The sequence below is a fragment of the Myotis yumanensis genome, unplaced genomic scaffold (assembly GCF_028538775.1).
Source record: "Myotis yumanensis isolate MYYU_CA2020_CCGP unplaced genomic scaffold, mMyoYum1.0.hap1 SCAF_2, whole genome shotgun sequence".
NCBI classification, from domain to species: domain Eukaryota; kingdom Metazoa; phylum Chordata; class Mammalia; order Chiroptera; family Vespertilionidae; genus Myotis; species Myotis yumanensis.
Window position 1 is genome coordinate 38,289,511 of NW_027223753.1, and position 27,434 is coordinate 38,316,944.

Consider the following 27,434-nt stretch of genomic DNA (forward strand, 5'->3'; position numbering starts at 1 on the left):
CCCATCCCAGGGGAGCTTGTCATGTAGGAAGGGCCTTCCGAGAGGTACAGGCCATGCAGGGACCGGCTGGCACTTGGGGAGCCAGGCATGCAGCTGGGGGCAGGGGAGAGGGAACACCATGGCCGAGGAGCTGGGTCTCCGCCCCTCCAAGGGCCCTGCCAGCTGCCTGCCTGGAAGGGATGCCAGGCACTCAGCGTCTTTCTTGTTATTGTGGCTCAAACGCCCTAAACAAAGGGCAGCTGAGGCAGCACTTCCCCGAGTCTCAGGTGAGGACAGTAAGGGCCAGTCTGACTCAGGGACCACCTGGGGCTGCCCGTCAGAATTGGCTACAGCCCACATCCTGGCCCTGTCCCGATGCCATCCCCGCCCTGCGAGCCTCCCACCTCTCCCAGGGCCCCTCTTGGGGACTCTGTCCAGGGTCAAAATGAAGTTCGCCTTTGTGTCCTCATTTGTGGGGCTGGAGAAGAGTGGGAAGAGCTTCTCTGAGGTGGTCTGGTCCAAGGGAGCGACGGGGGTGGGTCCGAGTCTGGGGGTGGGTTGCTCACCTCTTGCTTGCATTATACTCAAGGGTCCCTGGTCCCCTTCATGGATAGCATAATGACGGAAGATCGTCTGAATGAAGTTAAAGCCGGTAAGTTGTGCCCTGTGTTGGTGAGATTTCAGGGGCCAGTGAGAGAATGAGGAGGCACACAATAGGTCAGAGGAAAGGGAAGGGATGGTCCCAAGGCAAGAGTCCTCAGCTCAGTTCAGCTGTGTTAGTCTTCATGCACGCGAGTACATGTTAGGTACCACGGAGTCACCAAGACATCACCCCAGCCTAGGGGAGCTTATCGTCTAGGAACCCAGGCTCAGAAAGCCAGGCCAAAAACCACTTAGTTCAGAGCAAGCAGCTCAGACTCTTAAGGGGGGAAGATTACTTTTGTAACTGGGAAAGCCGATGGGAGAGCTGAAGGGAGGCTGGGACAGTCCAAGAAGGCTTCCTGGAGGAGGCACGTTTTGCTTCAGCCTTTGAAGTGTAAACAATTTGAGGAGCTGGGAGACACGTAGGATGAGAGGAGGCTGAGCCGAAAGTACCTGAGCCAAGGCGTGGAAGTGAGAAGGAAGGATGAGGTGTGAGACCCGTGTGGGGACCTCTTAACAAGTGGACTCTCTCCTTCCCGTGACTCAGCTCTGGAAAACTTGAGACACGACCCGGAAGCATCGGTGTGCATCTGTGCGGCCCAAGCCCAGGACAGCATCCTGACCAGCTGCTGGCGGACCTCCTGGCCAATGCCACATGCGGACCTGTGGGTGTGCGACCCGGCCGCCACGCACCGCTGGAGCTCCAGCTGCGAGAACCTGCCCACGTCCCACCAGCCACGCTCCTGGATCATGCAGGCCCTGGGCTCCTGGACGACGTCCTTGAGGCAGTGATGTCCCTGAGCCCCAGCCCTCCGCAGGGCCGGCCCTGGCCGCAGCCATGCTCACTATAAATGCCACGTGGCTGACCTCTCGCCCCCGAGTGTTTCCTTGTGGGAGATGTCCTGGGGTGTGGAGCAGTCATCGTTCCGCACAACGAATCTGTGAGAGGAGCCTGGCCTTCCTCGTTGACTCGGTCAACATTTACGGACTCGCGTAGGCTGTTTGTCCACATGTTATAAGTGGGGAAGCTGAGGCTCAGAGAGGTGAAGCGGCTTCCTCAAGGCCACACAGTAAGTGTGCTGGGTGTTTCAGTTTCCCTTCCCCCACTGGGAGAGCTTAAGTACGAAAGGAGATGATGACGTAGGTATTTTTTGAGGGAGGAAAAGAAGAGCCTCCTCCCACCTCCTGACCTCATGCACAACCCAGAACCCTAATCTCTGAGACCCACCCTCGGGTCTTTACCCAGAGCTTGGTCACCATTCATTTGGGCAGCATTTACTAGAACTGAGCAGCTAACCTGGGCCATGCCTGCTCTGGGTACCAGAGCTACAGACCCAGCCCGGCCCCGGGGCAGTTTGTGGTCTGATGCGGTGGTTCCCCACAGCAGGGTGGTTTTTGAGCCCCAGGGAATATTTGGCAGTCTCTTGAGACATTTTTGGTTTCTACAGTTGGGGAAGGAGATGCTATTGGTATCGTGGGTAGAGGCCAGGGATGCTGCTAAACATCCTCCAATGCACAGGAAAGCCCCCACGGGGAAGTATTATTCATCCCAATTGTCAAAAGTGCTGGGGTTGAGAAGCTTTGGTCCAAGAGACAGACAGTCACCAATAGCCCAGCAGGTGATGAAGGGAAGCGTAGAGCTGTGAGGTCCAGAGGAGATATATAGACCAGCTTGGGGTTGGGGTGGCAGGGAAGGCTTCCCAGAGACAATGCCCCCTCCAGGGGGTTTGGAAAGATGCCCGTATGGTAGATGCCCATGGAGAGCAGGGCACATAGGGCCAAGGCCCAGGGGCAGATACATAGGTGCAGCAAAACCCAGTGGGGGGAAGAGGAGGGCAAGGATTGGTCACTGTGGCCTTGGAGGCTGTGCTAAGGAGGGAGACCTCACCAGGAGAGCAGTGGGAAGGCGTGATGGGGAGGCTAGAGGCAAGCAGGGGAGACACGGAGATTTCTGCTTTGGAAAGCTCCCTCCTCCTGGGGATTCAGGAATCCCCAGGCACTGCTGGTGGGAGGGAGATGAGTGCAGCCACTCGGAACAGGAATCTGTCTGTCTTCAGCCACGTTGTTTATAGCCATGACCCTGAATGTGCCGCACTTAGCATGGCCAGGGGTGAACCTGAGGGGGGCGAGTGGTGAAGGATTAGAGAACACAGACAAGACAATAAAGCTGGTACGAGGTGGGACACTGGTCTTGGAGGGAGAAACAGTGCCACAGCCTAGAAGCCGACTCTTTATTTTATAGCCAAATTCCAGGAGGCAAAGTAAGGGCATGGTCAACATGTTTACAATGTTCTCGCAGGTTTCAAGTCTACTTAATTACATGCACCTAAACTCTATCAAGCTTCGTTTTGGCAGCACTTGCTGCACCTCCTGCAGCCCACATCACTCAGCCACCTGGGACCACAGGTTTGGACCATAAGGTCAAGCTGGGAGGGCTTTGTCCTCAAAGCTGGGACCTGCACGTGGCTTTGCCACAAAAGGACCATGCCCTCTCATTAGGCTGAGGCTTGAACCTGTCCAAATGCTGTAGCCGCTCTCCACACCTGAAATTCTGTGTGGGCACACATCTCAGGGAACTCCTCCCACAGGTCCATAAGGAGCGATGGGTTAGGGAGATGATCACAGTGCTCTCTGTGGTGCCTGTGAGAGGAGGACCTGGCCCTCCACCCTCAGGGAGTGAATGGGCGCCATGGAGTTGAGTCCCACAAAGCAGAGGTGGTGGGGGTACCATGGGCAGGACCTAAAACCCAGTGCTGAGTGGAAAAAGCATATTAAAAAGGTATGCACAAGAGTTGCATTTTGCAAGAACACATACAAGCTGAAAATACACATTATAACAGAGTGGTGGGAGGGGCTGAGGCGGGCTCTGGGGCATAAAAGGGAATAATGGGGAAAAAGGAGTGGCAGAAAGCTCACACTAAGTGGAATGAAAGGGCGGGCAGCAGGCCGGGGGAGTTGTGTGGACAAGAGCACAGGCAGGGAGACCTGAAGGTAGGGGTGCTGGGCTGCAGTGTGGCATGAGGAGGGTGAGCAGACCTGTGTGAGATTCAGGATAGAGAATTTTCAGAAGCTGGTGGTTGATGAAGGAAGGGGAGGAAGAGCAAGGTACTCAGGTTTCTGGGTGGATGACTGGGTCAGCGGTGTCCCCGCACTGAGTGATCCCTCATAGCAGGAGCAGGTTTGGGGAGAGGTGAGTTCAGGCTGGACCTGGTGAGCTTGATGGGCTTGTGTGCCATGCTAGTGGAGACATCCACCAGGTGGCTGGCTGCACAGGGGTGGAGCTCAGCAGAGGATCAGAGATGGAAACAGACCTGAGACTCATCTTTGTACAGGGGGAGGTAAGATCCCCGGGGTGAGTGTAGAGTGGGAAGAGACATAAGCCCGAGGAGCACCTACATTTAAGCTCCTGCTGTGGGTAAGGAACCCATGAAATTGACCACACAATCACCCTCCAATAAATGGTAGGCCAAGGCCAAGGCCGTCAGGATTCTGGGCTAGAGAGAGAACAGGAAGTGGGATGGTTCTTTTCCATTGCCAAGAGTGTTCACAAGCATGGCCTCCTTGGCGTTTCATAGCAGCCATACAGAGTTATGGGGAGGGTAGACTGGCTTCATGGTCTATCATCAACATATGAGGACAGGGCTCAGACGGTGGGCCTTGTCCAAGGTCACAAAAGGGAATCAAAGTGTGAGTCCCAGAGGTCTCCTACCCATGCCTCAGCCCTTTCCTCCCAGAGACACTGCTGCTTTCATTGGCTAGAACTCAGGTTTGGGTGTGGCCTTGACAAATGACAGCGACCATATTCCAGATCTAGGTGGCCCCGGAGCTCAACAGAAGCTACCAGGCTCAGTTACTGGCCGAAGCCCCCAAGTGGTCTTGAGTTGGAAGGGTCACAGAGCACTGCGAGAGTCACTTCCCTTCTCTGAGTCTCCCCTATCATCACCTTGGTTTTATAGGAATCAAATTTAAAAGTGGAAGCAAAGGACTTAATAGGCTCTGCACTCAAGAAGGGAAAAGATCATGAAAAGGTCAAGTATGGGAATGGTAGTTAGGGAGCAGGCTGGAGGAGGACGTGTGGAGAAGCTTTGGGTTTGGAGGACAGGGACCAGGTGTTCTGCATGTGGGCAAGTTAGAAGGAAAGACACAGTCCTGGCCCTGGAAGGCTCATGGCCCTCCATGTGTCATCCTTAGCCCTGCTGTTTCTCGCATCCTCCACTGCTGGTTTTAGATCTCTTCTCTCCCCAGGTCTCTAACAGTCTCCTTCTCAATCTCTTCACCCAGCCTCCCCTATCAATCTTTCACCTGGCAACCCAGGCCTTCCTGAGACAAACTTGCCCTTGGCTCACTATCCTCTGCAGAATGAAGGCCAATGTGCAACCCGGCCCTCTGGCCCTCTCCCACCTTGCTGGCCTTACGCTCCCAGTATCCAGTATGCTGGCTGCTGTATACCTCCATTCCTCTCTGCATGTGGGCTCCCATGGCCTGAAATGCCCAGCTTTCCCTCCAACCTCCACCCATCTGCAGAAACCTTCCTCATCTCTGCATCACCTCCTCTGTGAAACCTCCCCGAATCTCCCTGTTACCAGAAAGGGGACCTGGCCCTGCCTCGGCCTGGTCTGTAGTTTGTGAGTTCTTGACTTCATGCAGGAAAGATTTCACAGTCCAAGTCCAAGTGACTTTGAGAGTACAGTATGTTTAGTAAAGCTGGGGATGGTGAAACAAGGGAGGGCCTAGGATAGAAGCTGCAACAGGAGAGAGAGCCTAGGCTCCCTGGAAACATTATAGGAAAGAAATGAACCTAGGTGGCTGCTTGGCCTCAAGTCAGAGGAAAGGTGGCCTTAGAGACAGGTTAGGGGGTTAGCCCGGGACAAGCTGCTGCTGCCCATTGCTCCTCTGGTTGCAAGTCTCGTGGGTCCCTTAGCGTTTAGGAGATGTGTGTCCTGAAGGAAGAAGAGGGAAAAGGGAAAGGTGCAGGTGTGTTCCTGGGAGGGAGAGCCTGTGCTGGGTTCTCTGTTTTGAGGATTTTTAAAGGCTGGGAATTTAGGGGAGGTCTTAGGGGAGGGTTTCAATAGAATATTCATCAGCTTTTCTAGGCGAACCTTTTCGGGATCATGGCTTCTACTGATTGGCCATTAGTCACAGCAGCTGGTCTGGGGTCACCCACCTGGTTTTGCTGCTTTTCTGGGCCTGGCTGAAATACAACTGAGGCCTAGATGTTACCTCTATCGAGATGACCTTCTGTAACTAGCTGTAAATTACTCGACCAGTTGGTTCAGCTATCTGTCTCCGTTTGCTCATTCCACTTGTCAAGGAATTTTCCTAGCTTCTTATTGCCCTGCCTCACCCCCAGCAACACCCACTCCTCTGTGCCTCCATGTGCAGATTTGTAAGCAGCTCCCTGTCCCCTGGGCTGCGGCTGGGCTGCCTTTCCTTCTGGACCAGGCTGTGGGCTCCCCGAGGCTGTAGCACCCAGTGCAGGGCTGAAAGCCATTTGCTGGTAACCCGGTGGCTGCAGGAAGGCTCACCTGGCCTGGAGACCTACTTTCCATCTCAGCAGTGGGGTTAGGAGGAGGTTAATATTGGAAATTGACACATCTGATCACATCACTTCTTTTTCCCCAACTCTCCAAAAGGCCCCGTTGCACTGAGGAAAACCGGGTCCTCGGAATCACGGCCCATTATCCTCTTTTCACCGTCTTTTTCATTCTGCTCCAGCACCCCATCCCCAAAGCTGCCCTCGCTGGGGCTCCCCCGCCTCCGTGCGGAATGTTCCCCCCCCCCCCCACGCCCCCTTTCACTCCAGGCCTCCTCCTTTGCTTGAATGCCTGTCCACAGGTTTAAAACTGTTCGCCCAGGGATCTTGCTACCACCTGATAACTCTCCCATCTTATTTGTTTAGTGTCGGGTCTCTCCCCACCACCTTATCGCCTCCTAGACTAGGGCCGGGATTTCATCTGCTTTGTTTTCCCAGCCACTGCAACCGGCCTGCGGCACAGGAGGAGCTCAGGAAACTTGCTAACCCGCTGCTAAACAAACGAGCGACTGAGGCAGTGAGCGCTCTGGGAAGCTGGGTTTATCCACCAAGGCCACGCCCCCGGCTCCGCGGAGGGGAGGGCGGGGCGCACAGGGGCGTATCCGGGGGTGTGGCTGGGGCCCGGCAGGCCACGCCCCCGGCTCGCGGAACCCAGGCGCGCGGGCCGGCGCCGCCCGGAGGACTTAGGGGAGGGCGCCCGCACCGCCGGAAACCGCGCCGGGACCGCGGGGCGCCGGGCTTGAGGGGCCTGGAGGTGCCATGGAGCGGCCCGAGCCGGACGCCGCCTCCGAGGACGGCATGGACTCGTTCCTGGAGAAGTTCCAGAGCCAGCCTTACCGCGGCCGCTTCCGCGAGGACCGGTGGGAAGAGGTAGGCGGCCGTGGTCTCCGCGCACGTGTGGGCCGTGGTGCGGGCTCCCGCCTCCTCAGCCCCCGGGCCCTGTTGCTGCCGGTGGCGGGTGGTTGCTACTCTGTGTTGAAAGTCGGCCTCGGGGGCCCGAGGGCCTCCTTAACCTGCCAGGACATCCAGGAGCCCAGGCCCCGGAGTCGGACAGCCTGTGGCGCTGGTCCCGGGCCAGTTATTTACCTTCTGGGAGCCGCCTCCCGGGTTTAAAAGGCGGAACCGGGGCGCCGGCCTCCTGGGCTCGTGCGAAGATGGGGTGCGCGGCGGGGCAGTGCGGACACCGAGTGCCCAGGGCGTGCCGGTCACTGCCGCTCTGGTCAGGACGTGGTGACTGCAGAGTCTTCAGAGATCAGGATTCTGCACGCGTTTTACAGGTGGAAGCCGAGGCCGGGTGGGCAGCCATACCGCCAGTCGGGATGCTTTGCAAAGCATGATAAGAAAGGAAGCTTGGATGTAGAGACGTGGAGTTGGATCTGCTCCGTGGCAAATCCCGTTTGTATAGTTCATGCTTCTCTTAACAATCTCCAGGAATTTGAGAAGATCCCCCTGTTTATGAAGAAAGCGCCGTCAGAAATTGATCCCAAGGAGAACCCGGACCTGGCTTGCCTCCAGTCAATTATTTTTGATGACGAGCGACCTCCAGAAGGTATCTTCCATGACTCCAACATTTGTTTTGTGTCTCCGTAGAACTGAGGTCAAGGGTGAGTCGTTCTGATTTATAACAAGTAGTAGTTAGTCGGAGACAACTTGTCACTGTTTATTCCACACAGTTTTTTGGATACCTACTAAGTGCTAGGCATTAGGGATACAGGGATGAAGAAGCCTGCCCTCTAAGGCCGTGACCCAGTGGGTAGCCAGATTGTCCTAAAGAATCAGGACAAAACCTGTGTGTAAGTGCTGCTGGAGCACCGAGGGCAGAGAGGTAGGAGTGGGCTCACAACGGACCAGAAACTGGAACTGAGTCCTAACAAGTGTGTAGGCTCTTACTAGGGTGAGGAGGGAATTTGTATTCTAGGGAGTAAAAGAACAGAAAGCAAAATGGGGGGAAGTATAATTCCCCCCTCCCCATTCTTTCAGTAACTAAAGAGAAAGTTCTTTAGGAGCTAGGGTAAGCACACCTTTTTCTTGTATGTTTCTTTGTTGGTAAGCACTTAATAATCTCCCTTGTAAAATATTTGGAATTGATTGTAGCAGTACATACACATGACTATTCTTCCATGTTAATACCCAGTTTTATAGGATTAATTTTTGAGTTTTCTTTCCCTTTTAGTTTCTTCTGTTTGGTTTATTACATGTCATTGTTGCATGATTTAGACTATTTTTATCTTGAGCCTTTAAAAAATAAGATATTTTGATTATTTCTTGTTTTCTTTGCAGAACAGGCCAAGACCTATAAAGATGAGGGCAATGAATACTTTAAAGAAAAAGACTATGAAAAAGCTGTGACTTCGTATACTGAAGGCTTAAAGAAAAAATGTGCAGACCCTGATTTGAATGCTGTTCTTTATACCAACCGGGCAGCAGCACAGTACTATCTGGGTAATTCATTCCATTGTTGCATGCTTTCAAAAGAGTTAACTTATGGTAAAGCTATTATGACGGCTCGTGGAGTTTGAGTGTCAGGAAAAAGAGCTACTTATCCCAGACACCTAGGGTTGTTTACTTTAATGCAGCGGTCACCAGCCTTTCGGACCTCACGGGCCACCAGTGGTCCGAGGACCACGGGTTGGCGACAGCTGCAATGGACTTTGATCTTTCAGGTAGACTTGGTGAAAAGAGAAACCAGATAGAATGGATACTTTTTGCTATCTGAACCAAATGAGTGGCATCACATACCTTAATATATGAGTTGATATGATCTGGGATTTTTTTTAGCACACATGCTTCTATTCCCTCAAAAAATGTCTCCTCCTCCTTCTTCCCCCCACTCTGGCCTTCCCAAGGATGCTAAAAGGACTTAGATCTTTGTATGAAACTATATTATCTAAAGGAGAATTTCTCAAAGAGCATTCTATGGGACTCTTGGAGAAAAAATTCTTTGGACAAGTAAGTTTGGAAAGTGCTGCTTTTCTGTGGGGGATTTGCAGTGTACATGAGTATGTTAAGGACTCTGAGGCAACTTACAGCAAAGAACTTTACCTGATGATTCTCAAGTTTTGTAAGCCCCCTCTTCAAGTAACACTTAATTAATATGCAGTAGTGTTCTGCAGATGTGACTTTGGGAAATACTGGTTATTTGCTAGTGGCTAGTCTTGGTCATTTTAAACCCATGTAAATAAGAGAGGACCAAGGAATGAACCCAGGCATTTCTGAGGGTATGGGAAAGAATGAGCCCTGTAATCTAGCTGGGATGAGTCTGTTGGGACTCGTCACCATTTGAGCACAGTTTCTCCCCAACCATCGTCTACTCAAACTGTTTCCTCATTTAGCCTGTTTCATTATAAAATTCTAAAAAGTAAGAGTGGTGCCTGGCCAGCATGGCTAAGTGGTTGAGTATTGACCTGTGAACCGGGAGGTCATGGTTCCATTCCCGGTCAGTACATGCCCGGATTGCAGACTTGATCCCCAGTGTGGGGCGTGCAGGAGGCAGCCAATCAATGGTTCTCTCTCATCATTGATGTTTCTCTCTCTCTCTCCCTCTTCCTTCTTCTCTGACATCAATTAAAAAAAAAAAAAAAAAAAAGAGTGGTGTAGACTTTAAAGATTATTTGGGCTAGCCAGTGCCCTCAATTTGTATAAGCCCAGAGAGGGACCCTTTCTTTAATGCCAGGACCTGGACTAGAAACCCAGTCTTCTAATTTCTGGAGGAATACATTTTCTCCATTCAGCATTTAATACTCCGTGCCAGGCACTGGCATCATAGAGATAAGTAAGACCTGACTTCACTGCACTGTGAAGAAGAGCTACATAGTTCCTTTCTTTGGGGAGCTTAAAGGATATAATTTATAGGACAAAAAAAAAAAAAAAAAAAAAAAAAAAGAACAAAAGCACCTTGCAAGAAAAAAATGTGTGTGTGAGGACACCAGAGGAGCAAATAGGTAAATATGAGAGCCATTCCTTAAATATGTCACTGGTATGGCTTACAAAGCACATTTCCCATTTTATTTCTCTAAATTTGTTACCCTCTTGACCTCATAGCAACTATGTAAGGTAGGATAAATTCTTAGAAGAATATTGTTAGGTCACAATGTATCCACAAAGTGCATGCTAATTTGCTCTTTAATTTACTATTAGAGTGCCCTTTTTTCATATCTGGATATTATGTAACTTTATTTTTACCAATTTTATGTTTATTTTAATTTCTTTAATTCCTGATGTTGAGCATCATTTCACGTGCTTACTAGCGAGCCATCTGTAGTTTGGTGGGTTGGTTGCCTGATGATTTAAGCATTTCTAAGGCTTTTGATGAGCACAATTATATATATTTTAAAAATATGTATATTTTTTAAAAACAGTTGCTTTGATTATATTTATCCAAGATTGTACAAGAGTGTCTTTGTCTCTACACATGAAATTTTGAAAATATTCTGATTTTAAACCATATTATTTCTTTTAAATGATGTTTCATCAGGCAATTTTCGTTCTGCTCTCAATGATGTGATGGCTGCCAGAAAACTAAAACCCTGCCACCTCAAAGCAATAGTAAGAGGTAAGTCTTGTAGAACTAAGTATGATAGTAATTAAGGAAAAGTTAGCACTATGGAACCAGAAGTTGAGACATCTTAAGGTTTGATAATAAGGTGCTAAGATACTAATGAAATCACCTTATTTTTGCAATCTTGATGTTAATTAAGTTCCTAGTCCTTATCAATAGCAACATGCCATTTTAAAAAGAATTCTCCAGAAAATAATCCAGCCCTTTGTGTTTTAAGAATTTGTAGAGAAATTGAAATTCCTCATTCTCATTTCATATTAATAAAGAATAAAATTAATTAAAATAAAGCAATTCCAAAAGCCACATTCTAATTTTTTTCCAAATTAGTTGATTGAACAGTGAAATCTTCAAATGTCATGTCAATGTTAATTAAAAGATAACTCTGAGGCTGAGATGTTCCTGATTGTTCTTTTTCTTGTAGTCTAACCTTTCTATGTAATAATAGTGCTTTTATTACTTTTTATACTTAACCTTTTTTTTTTTTTTAAAGAAGCTCAAAGGTCTTTGCAAACTTTACTAGTAATTTATTCCTCAAATGTTAATTTCCCCTGTATCCTCATGGACCAACTTAAAATTCTTTATCAAAGTTATGCTTCTTCAGATCTTTATGATTGGGGGTGTTTCTCATAGGGAAAGAAGGTACTGAGCAAAGATTGGCGAGTAAGTTGAATGGAGTCCTGTGGAATTGTCCTCGTGTTGCAAGTCTGTAATCCTCGATTGAATTGTCAGTTTTACCTTACCATGTGGCCTTGGCAAGACACCCATTCTGAATATCAGCTTGTTTATCTTTAGAAGATGGAGTTGGATTCTGCTGACATCTCAGCACTTACTGTTCTCATATTTAGACGTTCTGTTGAAAGCCTAAATGGTTGACAGGAGAAGACTGAGCATGATTAAAGGAGAAGTAGCTTAAACTGGTAGCCATCAAGAACAGTTTTAGGAGAGACCTAATATCTTTGGTCTTGCCACTGCTTTAATGGCTGAGGCAGATTCTGCTTTGTGACGCCATTTAGAAAAATGACTTGAGATGGACTTCTTTCTTCTCATGTGCAGATGAGGAACCAGAAGCTCAGAGGTGCTCAGTCCTTAGTCTAATGCAGTGCTTCTCAACCTGTGGGTCGCAACCCCTTTGGCAGTCGAATGGCCTTTTCACAGGGGTCGCCTAAGACCATCCTGCATATCAGATATTTACATTACGATTCATAACAGTAGCAACATTACAGTTATGAAGTAGCAACGAAAATAATTTTATGGTTGGGTCACAGCATGTGGAACTGTATTTAAAGGGCCAGAAGGTTGAGACCCACTGGTCTAATGCCTAGTTGGTAAATGACAGAGCCAGATTTCCAGCCAGATCTGTCTGATTCCAAGGCCTGTGCTTTTTGCCACTAAGCTGCAGCCTTCCCTACTTTAAGAGTCCTTAAGACTAGGGAGTCTCACAGGAGTTTTGAGTTGAGGGCCCTAGAGACCTTTTGATCTGAGATACAAAAATGGTCTTCTAGTCTTGGGAATACAGTACAAGGGGCTTTATCTGTTTCCTCTTCAGGGTGCTGGCTGGTGGCTGGTGGAGTGGGGATTCCACCTCAAGGGGGCTCTTTCCATCCATGTTGTCCATGGGCCCTAAGAGTTCTGGGTTCCTGCAGGTGCCTTATGCCATCTGGAACTGAAAAACTTTGCTGAGGCTATGAACTGGTGTGATGAGGGGCTGCAGATAGATGCCAAAGAGAAGAAGCTTCTGGAAATGAGGATTAAAGCAGATAAACTAAAGGTTAGTGGCAAAATCAGTAGCCACTTGGCACTTAATTAACATCAATAACTTAAATTTGCATTCCCCAGATTGTGTCTTTTTGGTCATTGTAAACTTTTTCTTCTTTAAAAACAAAAATCAAGAACCAAAAAGCTCTGACCAAGACGTATGAACCCTCATCAGGCAGGTCCACCTTTGGGACCAGCATACAGAGACCCAACAACCTTCCTGGATGACAAACCACAAGTGTTGACCCAAGGTCTGTCTTTAGCTGCCACAGAAACAGAAACAAGGATGGAAAGAATGTCAACATGTGCTGATTCTACAAATGACAAGAGTAAAAAGGAAGAAACAGAGCCTCCTGGAAGCGAGTCAAGTGAAGAGACCAGAGATATATTAACTGAAATAAAGGAAGTTAGAGATCAGCTACTGGAGAGAATTGATTCTGTCCTAGGTGCAATTGATAGGTTGGCCAAGTTAAAGGAGGCTAAGTTTAAATCACTAGAGACAAAAATAGGTAAGCTATAGACTGATGTGTCTTTTATGTATTCCAGAGCAAGGCAAGGTACTCCTCTAACTGGGAGGTGGTATCCAAGTCTTCCAGGTGTAACCAACCCTCCGCTTGCTGTCACCATTCCTTTTGCTCCTCCCTCACATGCGCAAAGCAAGCCTCTTAACAAATGGGATGATTGGTAATTGTTCAACAAACAACAAATTTAAATGCCTAATAAGACGCTATAATATCTTTACTTCAACTGGACAGTATCCTGCCATGAGATTATATCACTGCTACATGCTGTGTACAGAACCACTATTATGAAACAATCAATTAAATAAATAAATAAGTAAAATAATACGTTGTAAAAGGAAGAACGAAACCAAGAGAAGAAAGGAGGCAGTTTCAAAAAAGACCGAAGAAAAAAATAAGAAATTGCTGGAGGAGGAAGAAAAAGACATGCTCTTTCTCTTTGTTGTCTGGAACTTTAAGCTCTACGTGATACCATTGGTTTTGTTGTTACTGTTGACATGGAACTACTTGATAATATCAGGGAAAGATAACAGGCAATGTGGTATAGTAGTGGAGGATATGCTAGAGGATGAGGAAGAAGATGACAAGGATAAGAGACTAGATAAGCAAAGTGGTATATTCACACCATAGAATATTACTTGGCAATAAAAAGGAACAAGCATTCCACTGGTGGGATGGGAGGGAGATTGACTGCAAAGGGGCATGAAGGTACTTTCTAGAGCAGTGGTTCTCAACCTGTGGGTCGCGACCCCTTTGGGGGGTCGAATGACCCTTTCACAGGGGTCGCCTAAGACCACCAGAAAACACATATATAATTACATATTGTTTTTGTGATTAATCACTATGCTTTAATTATGTTCAATTTGTAACAATGAAATTGGGGGTCACCACAACATGAGGAACTGTATTAAAGGGTCGCGGCATTAGGAAGGTCGAGAACCATTGAAGGATTGGAGTATTGAGTACTCGGTATAGATTTGTCAAAACTTATTAAACTATACACATAAAATTTGTAAATTACACCTCAACAAAGTTGATTTAAAAAGAGGGAGCAGCAAGCTCCATAGTTCAGGGCTCCTCTGCTCTGACCTGGTGGTTATTCCACTTTATGTGGGCTGCTGAGACCCCAAATTTCAGGTGAGATAGCCATATCCACCCACTTGCATCCTGTAAATCAGAACAAAACATCAGAGAGTCCAAGTCATCCTTAATCATCCATCTTAATCATTTTCTAATGTGGACCAGACACTGGTCAAATGTAACTCAACTAGGAAGACAGTATTAGACATAGTTCTAGAAGTGTCCATGGGTGGGGCACTTTTGATAGTGTAATCAAACTTGGTAACAGCAGAAAGGATTTTTGCAGCTCTCTTGGCAGACTCGATTGGAGAAGGAATGACCAAGAATTATCAGCCACTGTCTCTCTGAAAGGGTAGGCTTTGTTCACAAGAAACAAAAAGAACTGTTAGCCTTTGTGAGGCATTTGTGGAGAGGATGAGGAATGGTGGTATATTTTAGAACGGGGCTCAGAAAACTGACCCACTGGTCAAATCCAGGCCTCTTTTGCACATTCAGTGAACTAAGAATGTTTTTCACATTTTTAAAGTGTCAAAAGTGTTATAAATAACAACAAAACCAGATAATATGTGACATAAACCATACAAGGTCTGCAAAGCCTAAAATATTTACTCTCTGGCCCTTTACAGAAGGAGTTTGCTGATCCTTCTTAATATACAATCTTGAGGGTAAAAGCAGTGGTCAGCTGGTTTGGGGTAGATTAGCCAGAAAAGGAAATCTAAATTATATTTCTGCCAGATTAAGTAGACTTGTGGCACTTTTCTGTCATCCTATATAATAAAAACCTAATATGCTAAGTGTCTGGTCAAGCGGTCGGCCGTTCAACCAATCAAAGCGTAATAGGGTAATTATATGCTAAGACTGCTCAACTGCTTGCTATGACCTGCGCTGATGACCAGGGGTCAGACAGTCAACCCGTCAACCAGTCACTATGATGTGCACTGACTACTAGGGGGCAGATGCTCTGACCCCTAAGTTAGCTTGCTGCTGGGGTCCGGCTGATTGGGACTGGGTGAGACGGGCTGGACATGCCTTGGAGCCCTCCCACGGTCCCTCTTTGGCTGGCCAACCTCCCGCGTCTCTCCCCAGCCCCAATTATGCACTAAGTGGGGTCCCTCGGCCTGGCCTGTGCCCTCTCAATCCAGGACCCCTCAGGGGATGTTGGAGAGCCGGTTTCGGCTCGATCCCACAGGCCAGGACAAGGGAACCCACTCGTGCACGAATTTGTACGCTGGGCCTCTAGTGGATTATAATTGTGCAAAAGGCAGAGAGCCTCTGGTAAGTTTTGCCCTGGGTTTTCCCAGCCATACCAATGAAGCTGAAATGTCCCATAATGGTATCCATTTGATGTCAGTCTCTACCGAGAATGCTTTCTCCTTCATCTGGTGGAATGTTCCTCTTCTATCTAAACCCACCTCCTCAAAGGGGCAGAGTCAGTTACTCCCTCTTCTGTGGTTCATAGCACTTGGTTCACACCACCAGGGTACCACATCACAGACCTTTCACTTGTCTTTCCACTCCCCACACTCTCCTGTAGACTGAATCTTTGGGTACAGGAACTGTAAATTTTTAAATGTTTATTGAACATCCATCTTAATCATTCTCTAATGTGCACCACTGGTATTCCTTGACATAGGAGCCTGTATTGGATAGAGAACAGAGGTAGTGATTTTTAGGAGCAGACTGGGATAACATGAGGACGCAAGTTCCTTAGAGGTGATGCATCTGAATTTATTTTCAGCGGACTGAACAGAGGGATATAAGGAAAGCAAAGCTGAAAGAGAAGAAGGAGCAGAATCAGAATGAGGCTTTACTCCAGGCCATCAAGGTAAGCTCTCAAACCTTAGGCCCTTATGGTCTTGCTAAACCCAAGAATCCTGAGGTCTCTTGGGAACCTTTCTTGGGATGAATTTGTTCATTTTCTTCCTGCTTTGATAAAGTTTCGTGATGAAGGGGCTCTGGAGTCAGACTCCCTGAGTTCAGTCAGCTCTCCCACTTGTGTGCATATGTTGGTCTCAAAGCCATACATACTATATTTTAATAATAGCTTAGAGTAGGGGTCAGCAAATGCAGCCCTGCCTGTTTGTTTATGGTACCTATGGCTGTTTTCATGCTACAATGCCAGAGTTGAGTAGTTAACTTCAACAGAGACCATTTGACCCACAAAGCCTAAAGTATTTCTTATCTGACCCTTTAAGGGAAAGTTTGCCAACCTTTGATTTAGGAGATAACATCAAAGGCAATTTGAATTGCATGTAATTTTCCTCTTGTTTGTAGCCTTAGGAATCTCTACACACACACGTAAGAGGTGACTCCATTATTCAGACCTTAGATTTATCCTTATTTCCATAAGACAGTCAAGATTAAGTCAATGTGCATTATTTTTAGTATTCCATGTCCTGGCTGAACTGAAGCACATGCCACACTCTTTGCTCTTGATCTTTTTGTGCACATGTTCCTTGGGGTGGAATGCCCTTCCACCTTCCCCCATTTCTACTTCTCTGCCTTTCAAAGTCTTTGTTGAAGGCCTAGCTTCCCCCAGTCACCTCCAGCCCCCAGACTGAATTAATTATTCATGGGCGGCAGTTCCAAAGCTTTACTTCGCATTGTATATTGTACTTATTTCCATAGCTAGCTCTCCACTAGACCACGAGCTGGTCTTGAGGGCGGGAACCATCTCTAGCTCATCTCTATTTTTGGTAGATGTCCAGGGAAGTTCAGTTAAACAAGTGATGCCAGCTATGTGCTAGGTCTCAGGGGTAATGACAGTGAATCAGGAAGCTTGCAGTATTATGGTTTCCCTTTTTGTGAAATGGGTTTGCATCCTTCCACACAGTAAGGTTTCTGTCTTTACCCCAGGCTAGGAACATCAGGCTAGTCTCTGAAGCTACCAGTGAGGATGAAGATTCTGCCTCAGAAGGTCTAAGTACACTCCTGGATGGGCTCAGCTTTGAGAACCCCTATGGAGCCAGGCTGAGTGTAGATGACCAGGGCAGACTGAGCTGGCCTGTGCTCTTTCTGTACCCGGAGTATGCCCAATCGGACTTCATCTCTGCTTTTCATGAGGACTCCAGGTACTTACTTGCCCAGGAACCCTGAGCTCTTTCTTGCATGATCTTTTCCTGTAGTCTCTGCAGGAGGGACAGATGGATTTTTGGTTGAAGGAAGAGAATAGTGTAGAGGGTTTTAGTCTGTCTGGTTTGGCATAATCTCAGTCCTATAGCTGATTTCTCCGTTGCTAACTAGCTCTGCAATGATAGACAGTCTCACCACTGTACTGATGGGACTAGTAAATATAACACTGCAATACAGTGTTTGTACATATCTGGTGAGATATGAAATCATTGTAGGTAGTAAATGCATAGTAATTTAAATGTGTATTTATTAGAAAAAGTATAACTAGCAGTTTTAACATGTGATTTCTTAAGATTAATGCTTAGAATGTGGCTAAGGGTGAGGAATGTTGTTAAGCTTGAGTCAGGCTTAAATGTAAAGAAAATTACTTTAAATTAAAGAAAATTACTATGTCATAATAGGACAAGTGATACACATACACGTTTTGGGCACTGTTGTCAAAATGGCTTACATCTGCATTTTGTGTTTCATACATTCTTGATATCTCTGATTTGGTGTCTGGGGACTGTGATGTGGGAAAATAGATCATTAGTTATTGATACCCAGAAAGTGCATGTTATATCCTTAGGTTTATTGATCATCTAATGGTGATGTTTGGTGAAACACCCTCTTGGGACTTAGAGCAAAAATACTGCCCTGATAATTTAGAGGTAAGAGAAATTTTATTTTGTTCCTTTATGGCAGCGGTCACCAACCTTTCGGACCTCACGGACCACCATTTGGCGACTGCTGCTCTATGGGATGTTTTGAGGGGGGAGGGGGTTCATTGCCCCTTTAAAAAAAAAAAGAAGATATTGTTGAAAGTATTACATATGTCCCCTTTTTACATTCATTGCTTTTTTTAAAAAAAAATAAAATATACAGAACCTAAACTTTATCATTTTATATTCCACTATTAGCCCTGTGCACAAATCCGTGCACCAAAGCTCGCTGCCGCCCTCCAGTAGCTCTTTGCCTGCTGCCCCACCCTCCCCATAGCTTGCTGCCCTGCCCTCTCCTGTCGCTCTCTGCCGCCCACTTGTAGCTTGCTGCTCCACCCTCCTGCTGATCGTGATCCAGTCATTATACAGTCAGTCATTACGCTTCTCGGCATAATGACCATTTGCATATTACATCTTTATCATATAGGATACTAGAGGCCTGGTGCACGAAAATTCATACACGGAGTGGGGGAGTCCCTCAGCCCGGCCTGCCAGCTTTCACAGTCTGGGAACCCTCAGGGGATGTCCTACTGACAGCTTAAGGCCATTCCCGCAATCTGGCCTCCCTCTGCGGGGGGGGGGGCAACCAGGCTGATCAGGGGGAGACACCATCCCCATCACCCTGCTGCTGCTGCTGCTGCCACTGCCAGCCACCTGCCCTCGGCCCTCGCAGCCACCATGGCTTTGTCAGGAAGAACATCCAAAAGACGTCCTGTCTATCCAGTTTAATTTGCATATTACCCTTTTATTAGTATAGATACTTATTAAATTATATATATGTAACTATTATTATTCATTATAGTTAAGTAGCATTAAGTACATTCACATTATTATGCAACCATCACCACTATCCATCTCTATTTTCATCATCCCAAACTGAAACTACCCATCCTATATAATAAAACCCTAATATGCAAATGACTGAATGGCGGAACGACCGATCGCTAATGATGCGCACTGACCACTAGGGGGCAGACGCTCAATGCAAGAGCTGCCCCCTGGTGGTCAGTGAGATCCCACAGGGGGAACACTGCTCAGCCAGAGGCTGGGCTCATGGCTGGTGAGCGCAGTCGCAGTGGTGGGAGCCTCTCCTGCCTCGGTGGCAGTGCTTGGGACCCCTCGGGGGATGTCCGCCTGCCACGGGGAGTGGGCCTAACCCGGCAGGTGGACATCCCCCAAGGGGTCCTGGACTGAGGGAGGGTGCAGGCTGGGCTAAGGGACCCCCTCCCCCAGTGCACGAATGTCGTGCACCGGGCCTCTAGTTAAACAATAACTGCCTATTTTCCCTTCCCCTAGAAACCACCATTTTACTTTGTCTCTATTAAACTTGACTACTTTAGGTACCTCATATGAGTGGAATCCTACTATATTGACTGTGGGACTGGTTTATTTTTCTTAGCATAATGTTTTCAAGGTTCATCCATGTTACAGCATGTGTCAGAATTTCCTTTAATATCCCATTGTTGGAATTAAAAAATAATCACAAATTACAGTATAAAGAGTCTGTCTTCTAACCATTTCAGAAAGATTCCAACTGATCCCCCATCACTCCTGAATACTTCATTGTCTATTTGCCACAAACAAGGACATTTTCCTTCATAATCCCAATCAACCATCAAAATCAGGAAATTAACTTTGATACATTGAATTGTTAGGGAAGGGAAGGCTCATAGGCCTGGGCTTGAGTCTTGGCTGCTCTGTTTATTGTCTGGGTTTCATTGGTGAGTTATTTCCCTTCTCTGATCCTGGTTCTATCTTTGGCAAATGGAGCCAATAATACCGTTCTTAGTATCATTGTGCAGGACTGAGTGCTTTATATTCCACAGCTCTGTGCAGGAGGCATTCAGCTAGTAACAATCATATCTCTTTAACTGTTCCCTAGACTGGGCCTGAACGTGCCTGGTGCTGCTGCAGCCATTTGTTTGTATCTCACTCCCACTCCTCCGTTAATCTTGCAGGTCTACTTTGAAGATGAGGACAGGGCAGAACTGTACCGGGTGCCTCCTAAGAGCACCTTGCTGCAGGTGCTACAGCACCCCAGGTGAGTCTCTTCATGAGCCTGAGTACAACAGGGAAGATGCTCACCCACCATTCCAGGGATCCAGCCAGGTTCTCATTCCACTGTTAATTGCCTCGTACTTCCTACCTTCTGCCCTGGACATAAAACAGTGAGATGGCAACCATGGAGACTGGCCCAGCCATTTGCCAAACAGGTGGCAGTGTGATGACTGAGCTCATTGCACTGCAGCCATGCGCCCTCAGACTGGGAGATGGGAGTGGGACTGGTCTGAGGAGGAAAAAGCTGCCTGTCTTTTGTATCTGAAGATAGCTGGGATGGCCCTACTGCTCCCAATTGTGCCTTGTCCCCTGATTTTGTTATAAGGAAAGAGCATTGGCTCTTTTTTTTTTTTTTTTTTTTTTTTTTTTAAATTAAATCTTTATTGTTCAGATTATTACATTTGTTCCTCTTTTTTCCCCCCATAACTCCCCTCCTTCCAGCTCCCACCCCACCCTCCACCCTCACTCCCCACCCACTGTGTTCATCCATAGGTGCATGATTTTTGTCCAGTCACTTCCCGCATCTCCCACACCCCTTTTTCCCCCAAGAATAGTCAGTCTATTCCCTTTCTATGTCCCTGATTCTATTATAATCACCAGTTCATTCTGTACATCAGGTTATTTATTCACTTGATTCTTAGATTCATTTGTTGATAGATGCATGTTTGTTGTTCATAATTTGTATCTTTACCTTTTTCTTCTTCTTCCTCTTCTTAAAGGATACCTTTCAGCATTTCATATAATACTGGTTTGGTGGTGATGAACTCCTTTAGCTTTTCCTTATCTGTGAAGCTCTTTATCTGACCTTCAATTCTGAATGATAGCTTTGCTGGATAAAGTAATCTTGGTTGTAGGTTCTTGGTATTCAGCACTTTGAAAATTTCTTGCCATTCCCTTCTGGCCTGCAAAGTTTCTGTTGAGAAATCAGCTGACAGTCGTATGGGTATTCCCTTGTAGGTAATTGAACCTCTTTCTCTTGCTGCTTTTAAGATTTTCTCTTTGTCTTTTGCTCTTGGCATTTTAATGATGATGTGTCTTGGTGTGGTCCTCTTTGGATTCCTTTTGTTTGGGGTTCTCTGCGCTTCTTGGACCTGTAAGTCCATTTCTTTCACCAGGTGAGGGAAGTTTTCTGCCATTATTTCTTGAAATAGGTTTTCAATATCTTGCTGTCTCTCATCTTCTGGCACTCCAATGACTCTGATATTAGACCGCTTAAAGCTGTCCCAGAGGCTCCTTACACTATCTTCACACTTTCGGATTCTTTTTTCATTTTGCTTTTCCAATTGGGTGCTTTTTGTCGAATCTTTGGTTTGATTATTGTACTCCTCTGGTCTGCTATTGGGTATAATATTCTTTATTTCAGTCCGTGTATGCTTACTTTCTAATTTCTTTATCGTAGCATCGAGGGTCTCATTAGTTTTCGTGAGGTTCTGCACAAATTTATGGCAAGCCCTCAAAATTGCGATTCTTAGCTCCATATCCTCCATTTCTGTCATGTTTTTTTGTCTCCGCATCTTTTATGCTTTCTTGGTGCACCCCCTTGTGGTCTCTGTGCGCAGTCTTGTTCTAGCCAAGCCTTAATTGTTGTAGTTAACACTAGGGGGATTTGACCCTCAGGCCGACTGGCTATAGGAATCAGCTGTGCGGAAAACGTCTGTCTTCTGGGGAGGCGCTAATCCAGCCTTTGCCTGAGGCGATCGGCAAATGGCTGTGCGCAGGTTTTGGGCGGGGCGGGCTCAACAGGGCGGGCGGAGGGAGCAGTTATGGCCACGCTCAGTCCCGTTCCCAGAGGCTCTGCTTCTCAGAACCCCGGCAGCCGCTGCAAACCTCGGAGAGAAAGCTGCCCTCAGGTTCCAACTGATGCCGGGTAATCCCGCTTCTCCCGTTTGAGTCTGGGTCCCTAGAGACTCGCCCGGATCTGGAGCCCAGAGTCTGAGACTCACTCCCGGCAGAAAACGACAACCGCGCCCTCAGCCACCAGCCCGCTTTCGCGCGCACCTCGGTACCTTTGTATTTTCCACACTGCGCCGCCTCTGAGCCTCGATTTGCTGTTCTCTTTCCTTCTAGTTGTAGAGTCTCTCTTCAGCCAGCCTTCCTGTGGTTCTGGGTGATGTCCGTTCAGTCTTTTAGTTGTATTTTTGAAATGGTTGTTTGCGGCAGCGGTCTCCGGTGTTTACCTACGCCGCCATCTTGGTCGACCTCCAAGAGCATTGGCTCTTGAAGCCAGACACCATCGTTTCATGGCTGTGTGATTGTAAGCACACACTGCCTCTCTGGGGCTAGTTCCTCACCTCTAGAATGGGAATAATAACTCTTGCCTACATACGTACCAGGTATTTGAGAGCTGATGAGAGAGTAGGAGACAAAGTGCTTTTGTAAACTGTAAAGGACAGTCTTGCTCTAAGAGAGCACCTTCCTTAGTAGCAGTGGCAGCCAGTTGGATTTGGCAGTTGTCACTTTCTTCTGCTTTGGGATGTTCCTAGACTATAAAGAGTGCCCTTGGTAGATGTGTAAGTTGATTTTTGGGCTACTTTCCCTGAGCTTTGAGCAAATGCGCTTGCATTTAGGTTCAAAGAGCCTGATGTGTTAGGGGAATGAAGGTGGTTGGGTGTGTGGTGAGAAATGAAGCTGGAGAGCTAGGTTAAGGCCATGTGTGAAGGCCTTGAGTATGCTGCCTAAGGAACATGATCTTTATTCTGATGGTGGTGTATGGAGCCACAGGGTAAAATTTATGCAGTAATGTACAAATTTTTAAAAAAATATATATTTTTATTGATTTCAGAGAGGAAGGGAGAGAGAGAAACATGGATGAGAGTCATTGATCAGCTGCCTCCTGCACGCCCCCTATTGGGGATTGGATGCGCAACCCAGGCATGTGGCCTGACTGGGAATCGAACCATGACCTCCTGGTTCATAGGTTGATGCTCAACCACTGGGCCACGCTGGAAAGGCAAATGATTTACAGATTTTAAGTGTACTAGTCGATGGTATGAGCTGAAATAGGGGATGGATTTGAGAGAGGTTTAGGAGGCAGATTGGATGGGAATTGCTGATGTGGTGACCGACTCAGTGGGAGTGTCAGCTGCTCTTTATGCTTCTGTTTTGGGTTGACAAGCAGGAGGTGAAGATTTCTTTAAACATGATCAGTGACTTCTCTTGGCAGTATTTTTTCTGGCCCCAAATCTCCTTTCTATTTTATTGACAAATTCTTAGCTGCTTATTTTCTCAATTGTTAGAAAATTACTTAGATTCTTTAAAGGCCTGAGTTCCACTCTCCCCTATCTCCAAAAGAAGGGGGTAGGGGGTCCTAAACAGAAAGCAGACTGATTTGTGGAGAAGACCAATTTCATGCTTCTCAGGAAATGTAAATGCTGTTGGAAGTCATTGCTTTGTAAATGACTGGTATAGACAAGAGGCTACCCAGGACAGGTTTCCGGAAATTTCAGTCCCTGGACTGGAGCCACGATACAGGCCCCTCTGTCCAAATCCAAGCACATTGGGTAATGCTGACACCCCTCAAGCTGGGAGGCCAAGGCCTTGCCTGTTTCTCCAACCTGCCCCACTCCGTTTGCTTTATGCCCAACAACAGCAAACATTCTAGTGACCCACACTGCCTGGCTTTACGTCCTCATCGCAGCCCCTTATCCAAATTAAAGTCAAGCTCAGACATGACATTTCCAAGAAACCTTTCCTGATTCCTCTTTCCCATAGAGGGAAACACACCTCGGGCTAAGGCTGCTCCTCACCAGTGCTTCTAAAGTTGTTCCTTGCTGTTCTGAATTGATTATTTATCTCCCTCCCTCTTGGGCTTGAGAGCAGGGACAGTGGTTTTTGTTTGTTTTTTAATCTGTTTTCAGCACAATGCCTGGCTTATCCTGGGTATTCACTATTGAATGAGTGAAAGCATGTTCTTGTAGTTTTTATGTCATGTTTAGCCACCGACACTCAATGCTAGAGGACTGGCCCGGAGTTTCTGGCTAGGTTATAAGGGGGTGGAGTCATGCTAATTTGCCAGATTTTTAAACAACCCAACAAATAAATATGCTAACTTACATTTTAATGTTGACTCACATCCAAAGGTTCACCTTGAATGTTGTTGGGAAAGCCCATGGATGATTAAGACTGCAGTTCAATTCACTCCTTCCTTTTGTTGTATTCACTGCAGGTACCTTGTAAAAACCCTGACACCAGCATTTTTGGTCTGTGTGGAATCCTCTCCTTTTTGTAGAAATTATCTCCGGGGGAGAAAGGTGCACCAGGTAAAGTGACTGAGCCAGGCTGCGGAGCTCGGCCACCTGGATCTCCTCCCAGATCGGCCTCTGCCTGGAACACAGCATACTTGAATCAGCTGGACATACCCCTAGAATCCAACACTTTCTTTCTGTCACCCTGGAGACAGTCCTTCCTCACATTGTGGGTGGGGAAGAGCTGCTGACTTCCCGGAGCTGCAGCCTCTCTGATCAGAGTGCTGAGCCTCAGCTAGTCTTCATTCTCCTCTGTTGATACAGAACTCTGCTTTGGTCATGACATCCTTAAGGACTCTGAGCTGTGCTAACTACCAGCCTCCCTCTCTGAAGGGACCATCTGTTGCAGTTAACACAGCAACTGACCCAAGGAACTCACTGGGCTGAGTCAGGATCTAGTGACCTGGTTCTGAACCTTTGTGGAGTTAGAGGCTTTGGAGAAGCTACCGCTCAAACTGCATATATACAAACCATGCAGGTAATTTTAAGGCACTAAAGCTGAGCCTGACCTGCAGTTATTTCATGAGCTGGAGGGTTGCTGTGTGTGGATACTGAAGATACCTTGGGGTAAGATGGGGCCAGGAAAGCTGGGTCCTGTTTCTGCATCTGTAAACACCTACATTCTGGCATCCTCCAGAACCCCTAAAAGGTTTGACAGTTTTCCTGATCTTTGCAATATGGAGGACTGTGATACACTTGGACAGTGGACTCTGCATTCTTCCCCAGTTTTTCACATTTTAGGATTTTGTGCCTTTTAAATTGGAAAACTTTTTGGCATGTTGAGTCACTGTCATAGTTGTACCTAGAGGGCTTTGTATGTCCTTACCTGTAGCCATGTGACTTCTCAAGGTGCCCACCCCTTCCCCCTGAAGAGCCATGGTGTGGAAGGTTCATGTTCTTTTCCCTTTACCGTGAACACATATTTCCCAGATTAGGGCTGTTCCTTCAGCTTGGGTACCAGAATGGTAAGCCATGTGGGGCGCAGCTGCCCTACAGCCACCGATTGTAACATGAATGAGGAATAAATGCTTGTGGTAATGGCACTGAGAGTTGGGGGTTTGTTACTGCGGCAAAGCTAACTAATACATCATTAAACTGACACCAGCTGCTGTCCTTAAAATATACTAATGTGAGGTTTTGTGCCGTGTGCTTCCTTGTCTTTGAAGGGCAACTTGGTGTGGATTATTTACAAAGACCACACTGCTTGTGGCCAGGAACTGAAGTTTAGCTTCCATCCTAAGCCGGCTGAGGCCATATTGAGCCATTCTCCCTTGCTTCCCAGCTAGAGACTCCTGCTTAGTTCTCTTTGTAAGAACTCCACACTTTGTGCAAGAGGCCTGACATTCAGTTAGCAACAACCCATGGAAGCTCATAGAAGCCTTGAGAGATGCTGGCTTAACAGGAGTGGATACCAAAGTGGTATCTGAATGTGGGGAGCCTAAAGGTGCCACCCCCTTCTGCTGGCCCACATGCGCTACCCACCCACCTACCATATGCAAAGGGCTAATTGGCCTTATAAGGGCAGCTGCCACTTACCAAGCACGTGCTGTTAGCCAGGCACTGTTGTCTGCATTTTACGGACCGGAAAGAGCTGGGAGTATGAGGATGATCATACTTGCACAAGGTCACATGGCTATCAAGTGGCCCAGGAAGTCTGACCTGAGTCTCTACTATGGGTCACTATGATATAAGCCATTATTTTAACTCAAATAAAGAACCTTGATTTTCTTCAAATGTTCCCTAAATTTGCAATAACATCATAAAAATATTTTCCCATTTTCCATATTATAGAAAACTATCCATAATTATAAAAATATTTTCTAACTTTAAAACAAAGCTTTAAGCCCAGCCACGTGCTCAGTGGTTAAGCACCAACCTACGAACCAGATCACAGTTTGTTCCCGGTCAGGCCACATGCCCGGGTTGCTGGCCAATCCCTGGTAGGGGGTGTGCAGGAGGCAGCCGATCTGATTCTCACCATTGATGTTTGTATCTCTTTCTCCCTTCCTCTCTGAAATAAAATAAATATATTAAAAAATAAGAAAACTGTACATACCCTTGGATGATAAAAACCCATTTGAAAAAGCATTCTGGCGCCTTGGTGTAGAAATAGCAGGCCTGGCACTCAGGTAGTTAAGGAAATGACAATTTCAACGGATTTCTGCAAAGCTCTTTATGGATATAGCCCAGTAGGTGTCTCTTCCATTAAAACACAGAATATTAATGGGGCCCTTGATTTACATCCTAAGCTTGATTTACATGATGGTTTTGTTATGCATCAACCTTTGTCCCCAAGTATTAATTCTGCTAAATATTTCCCAGCCAGTTGCTTCTAGATCTCCCCAAGGAATGAACAATGATAAAACAGCCGGTACCTGTTGTTTTGCCAGCCTTTCCATTTCATCAGTTTATGGAAAGGTAACACTGGCAACTTCAGGAAGGAGAAAGGTACACAATTTGAATATTTCAGTCTCTCCTCTAAGGAGAAAAATTCTGCAGGTGCTGCTTAGTTCTGGCTGGTGGCATTCCCCAGGAAGCTTGTAAAGCATCGCATCAAGAAAACAAGATCCAGGTCTGAACATAAAGTTAACAGCAGCACCTGAGCTCCCGTTGTGGGTGTTTCCTAAGTCATCTGGTGTGAGGGAAGTGTTTCCTGAGAGCACAGTAAGGGTTAAGCATTTCATATACACTAGTATCCCATTGCGTGATACCGTGTGCAGTAGGCCACCCGCTGCCACGGGAGCTGGCGGGAACCGCAGCGCGCCACTGGGAGCTGCACTGCTTCCATGGGAGCCGTGCGGCTTCTGCGTGAGGCAGAAGTGAGCCACTGGTGCCCATGGGAGCCACTAGGGACCCGTGCTCATTCCGCAGGAGGTGGGAGGGAGCCACGCTGCACTCGTGGGAGGTGGGCCCAGGCCCACCGTCTCCTCTCTGGGCCTGCACTCAGCCGCAGGCCAGCCCCCCTGTCCCTGTCCATGTCTGCTCCAGCTACGGCCATCTCCGCTCTGGGCCTCACCTGAGCGTGCAACCTACTCCTGTCCGGTTGTGACCCCTTATGGCATCCCAGCCTAATTTGCATATTTCCTCTTTTGTATACACACACACACACACACACACACACACACACACACACACACATACTAGAGGCCCGATGCATGAAAATTCATGCAAGAGTAGGCCTTCCTTCCCCCGGCTGCCGGCTTTCCTCCTCTGGCTGCCTGCAGGCACCCG

At 47.2% G+C, this 27,434-nt stretch overlaps 2 protein-coding genes across 2 annotated transcripts in view; both read left to right on the plus strand.

Moving 5' to 3' along the window:
• Nucleotides 1-1,413, plus strand: part of MROH7 (maestro heat like repeat family member 7) — a 39,408-nt gene extending 37,995 nt beyond the window's left edge. The window contains exons 21-22 of the mRNA XM_070403345.1: nucleotides 569-631; nucleotides 1,169-1,413. Coding sequence (XP_070259446.1) covers nucleotides 569-631; nucleotides 1,169-1,413 — 308 coding nt within the window. The remainder of the gene's footprint in view (nucleotides 1-568; nucleotides 632-1,168) is intronic.
• A 5,439-nt stretch (nucleotides 1,414-6,852) lies between these two features.
• Nucleotides 6,853-25,246, plus strand: TTC4 (tetratricopeptide repeat domain 4). Its single transcript, XM_070405202.1, has 10 exons — nucleotides 6,853-7,024; nucleotides 7,586-7,703; nucleotides 8,435-8,596; nucleotides 10,629-10,706; nucleotides 12,356-12,480; nucleotides 15,807-15,893; nucleotides 16,925-17,139; nucleotides 17,769-17,850; nucleotides 19,860-19,942; nucleotides 24,125-25,246. The coding sequence occupies exons 1-10, from the start codon at nucleotides 6,914-6,916 to the stop codon at nucleotides 24,225-24,227; spliced, it is 1,164 nt and encodes a 387-aa protein (XP_070261303.1). The 5' UTR covers nucleotides 6,853-6,913; the 3' UTR covers nucleotides 24,228-25,246.
• The last annotated feature ends 2,188 nt before the right edge of the window (nucleotides 25,247-27,434 follow it).

Excerpts from the sequence above, each read along its gene's own strand:
- TTC4 (XM_070405202.1), top strand. The coding sequence starts at position 6,914 with ATGGAGCGGCCCGAGCCGGACGCCGCCTCCGAGGACGGCATGGACTCG. Across the intron at positions 12,481-15,806 it reads TTAAAGCAGATAAACTAAAG|CGGACTGAACAGAGGGATAT; the intron begins GTTAGTGGCAAA and ends ATTTATTTTCAG. Across the intron at positions 17,851-19,859 it reads ACTGCCCTGATAATTTAGAG|GTCTACTTTGAAGATGAGGA; the intron begins GTAAGAGAAATT and ends TTAATCTTGCAG.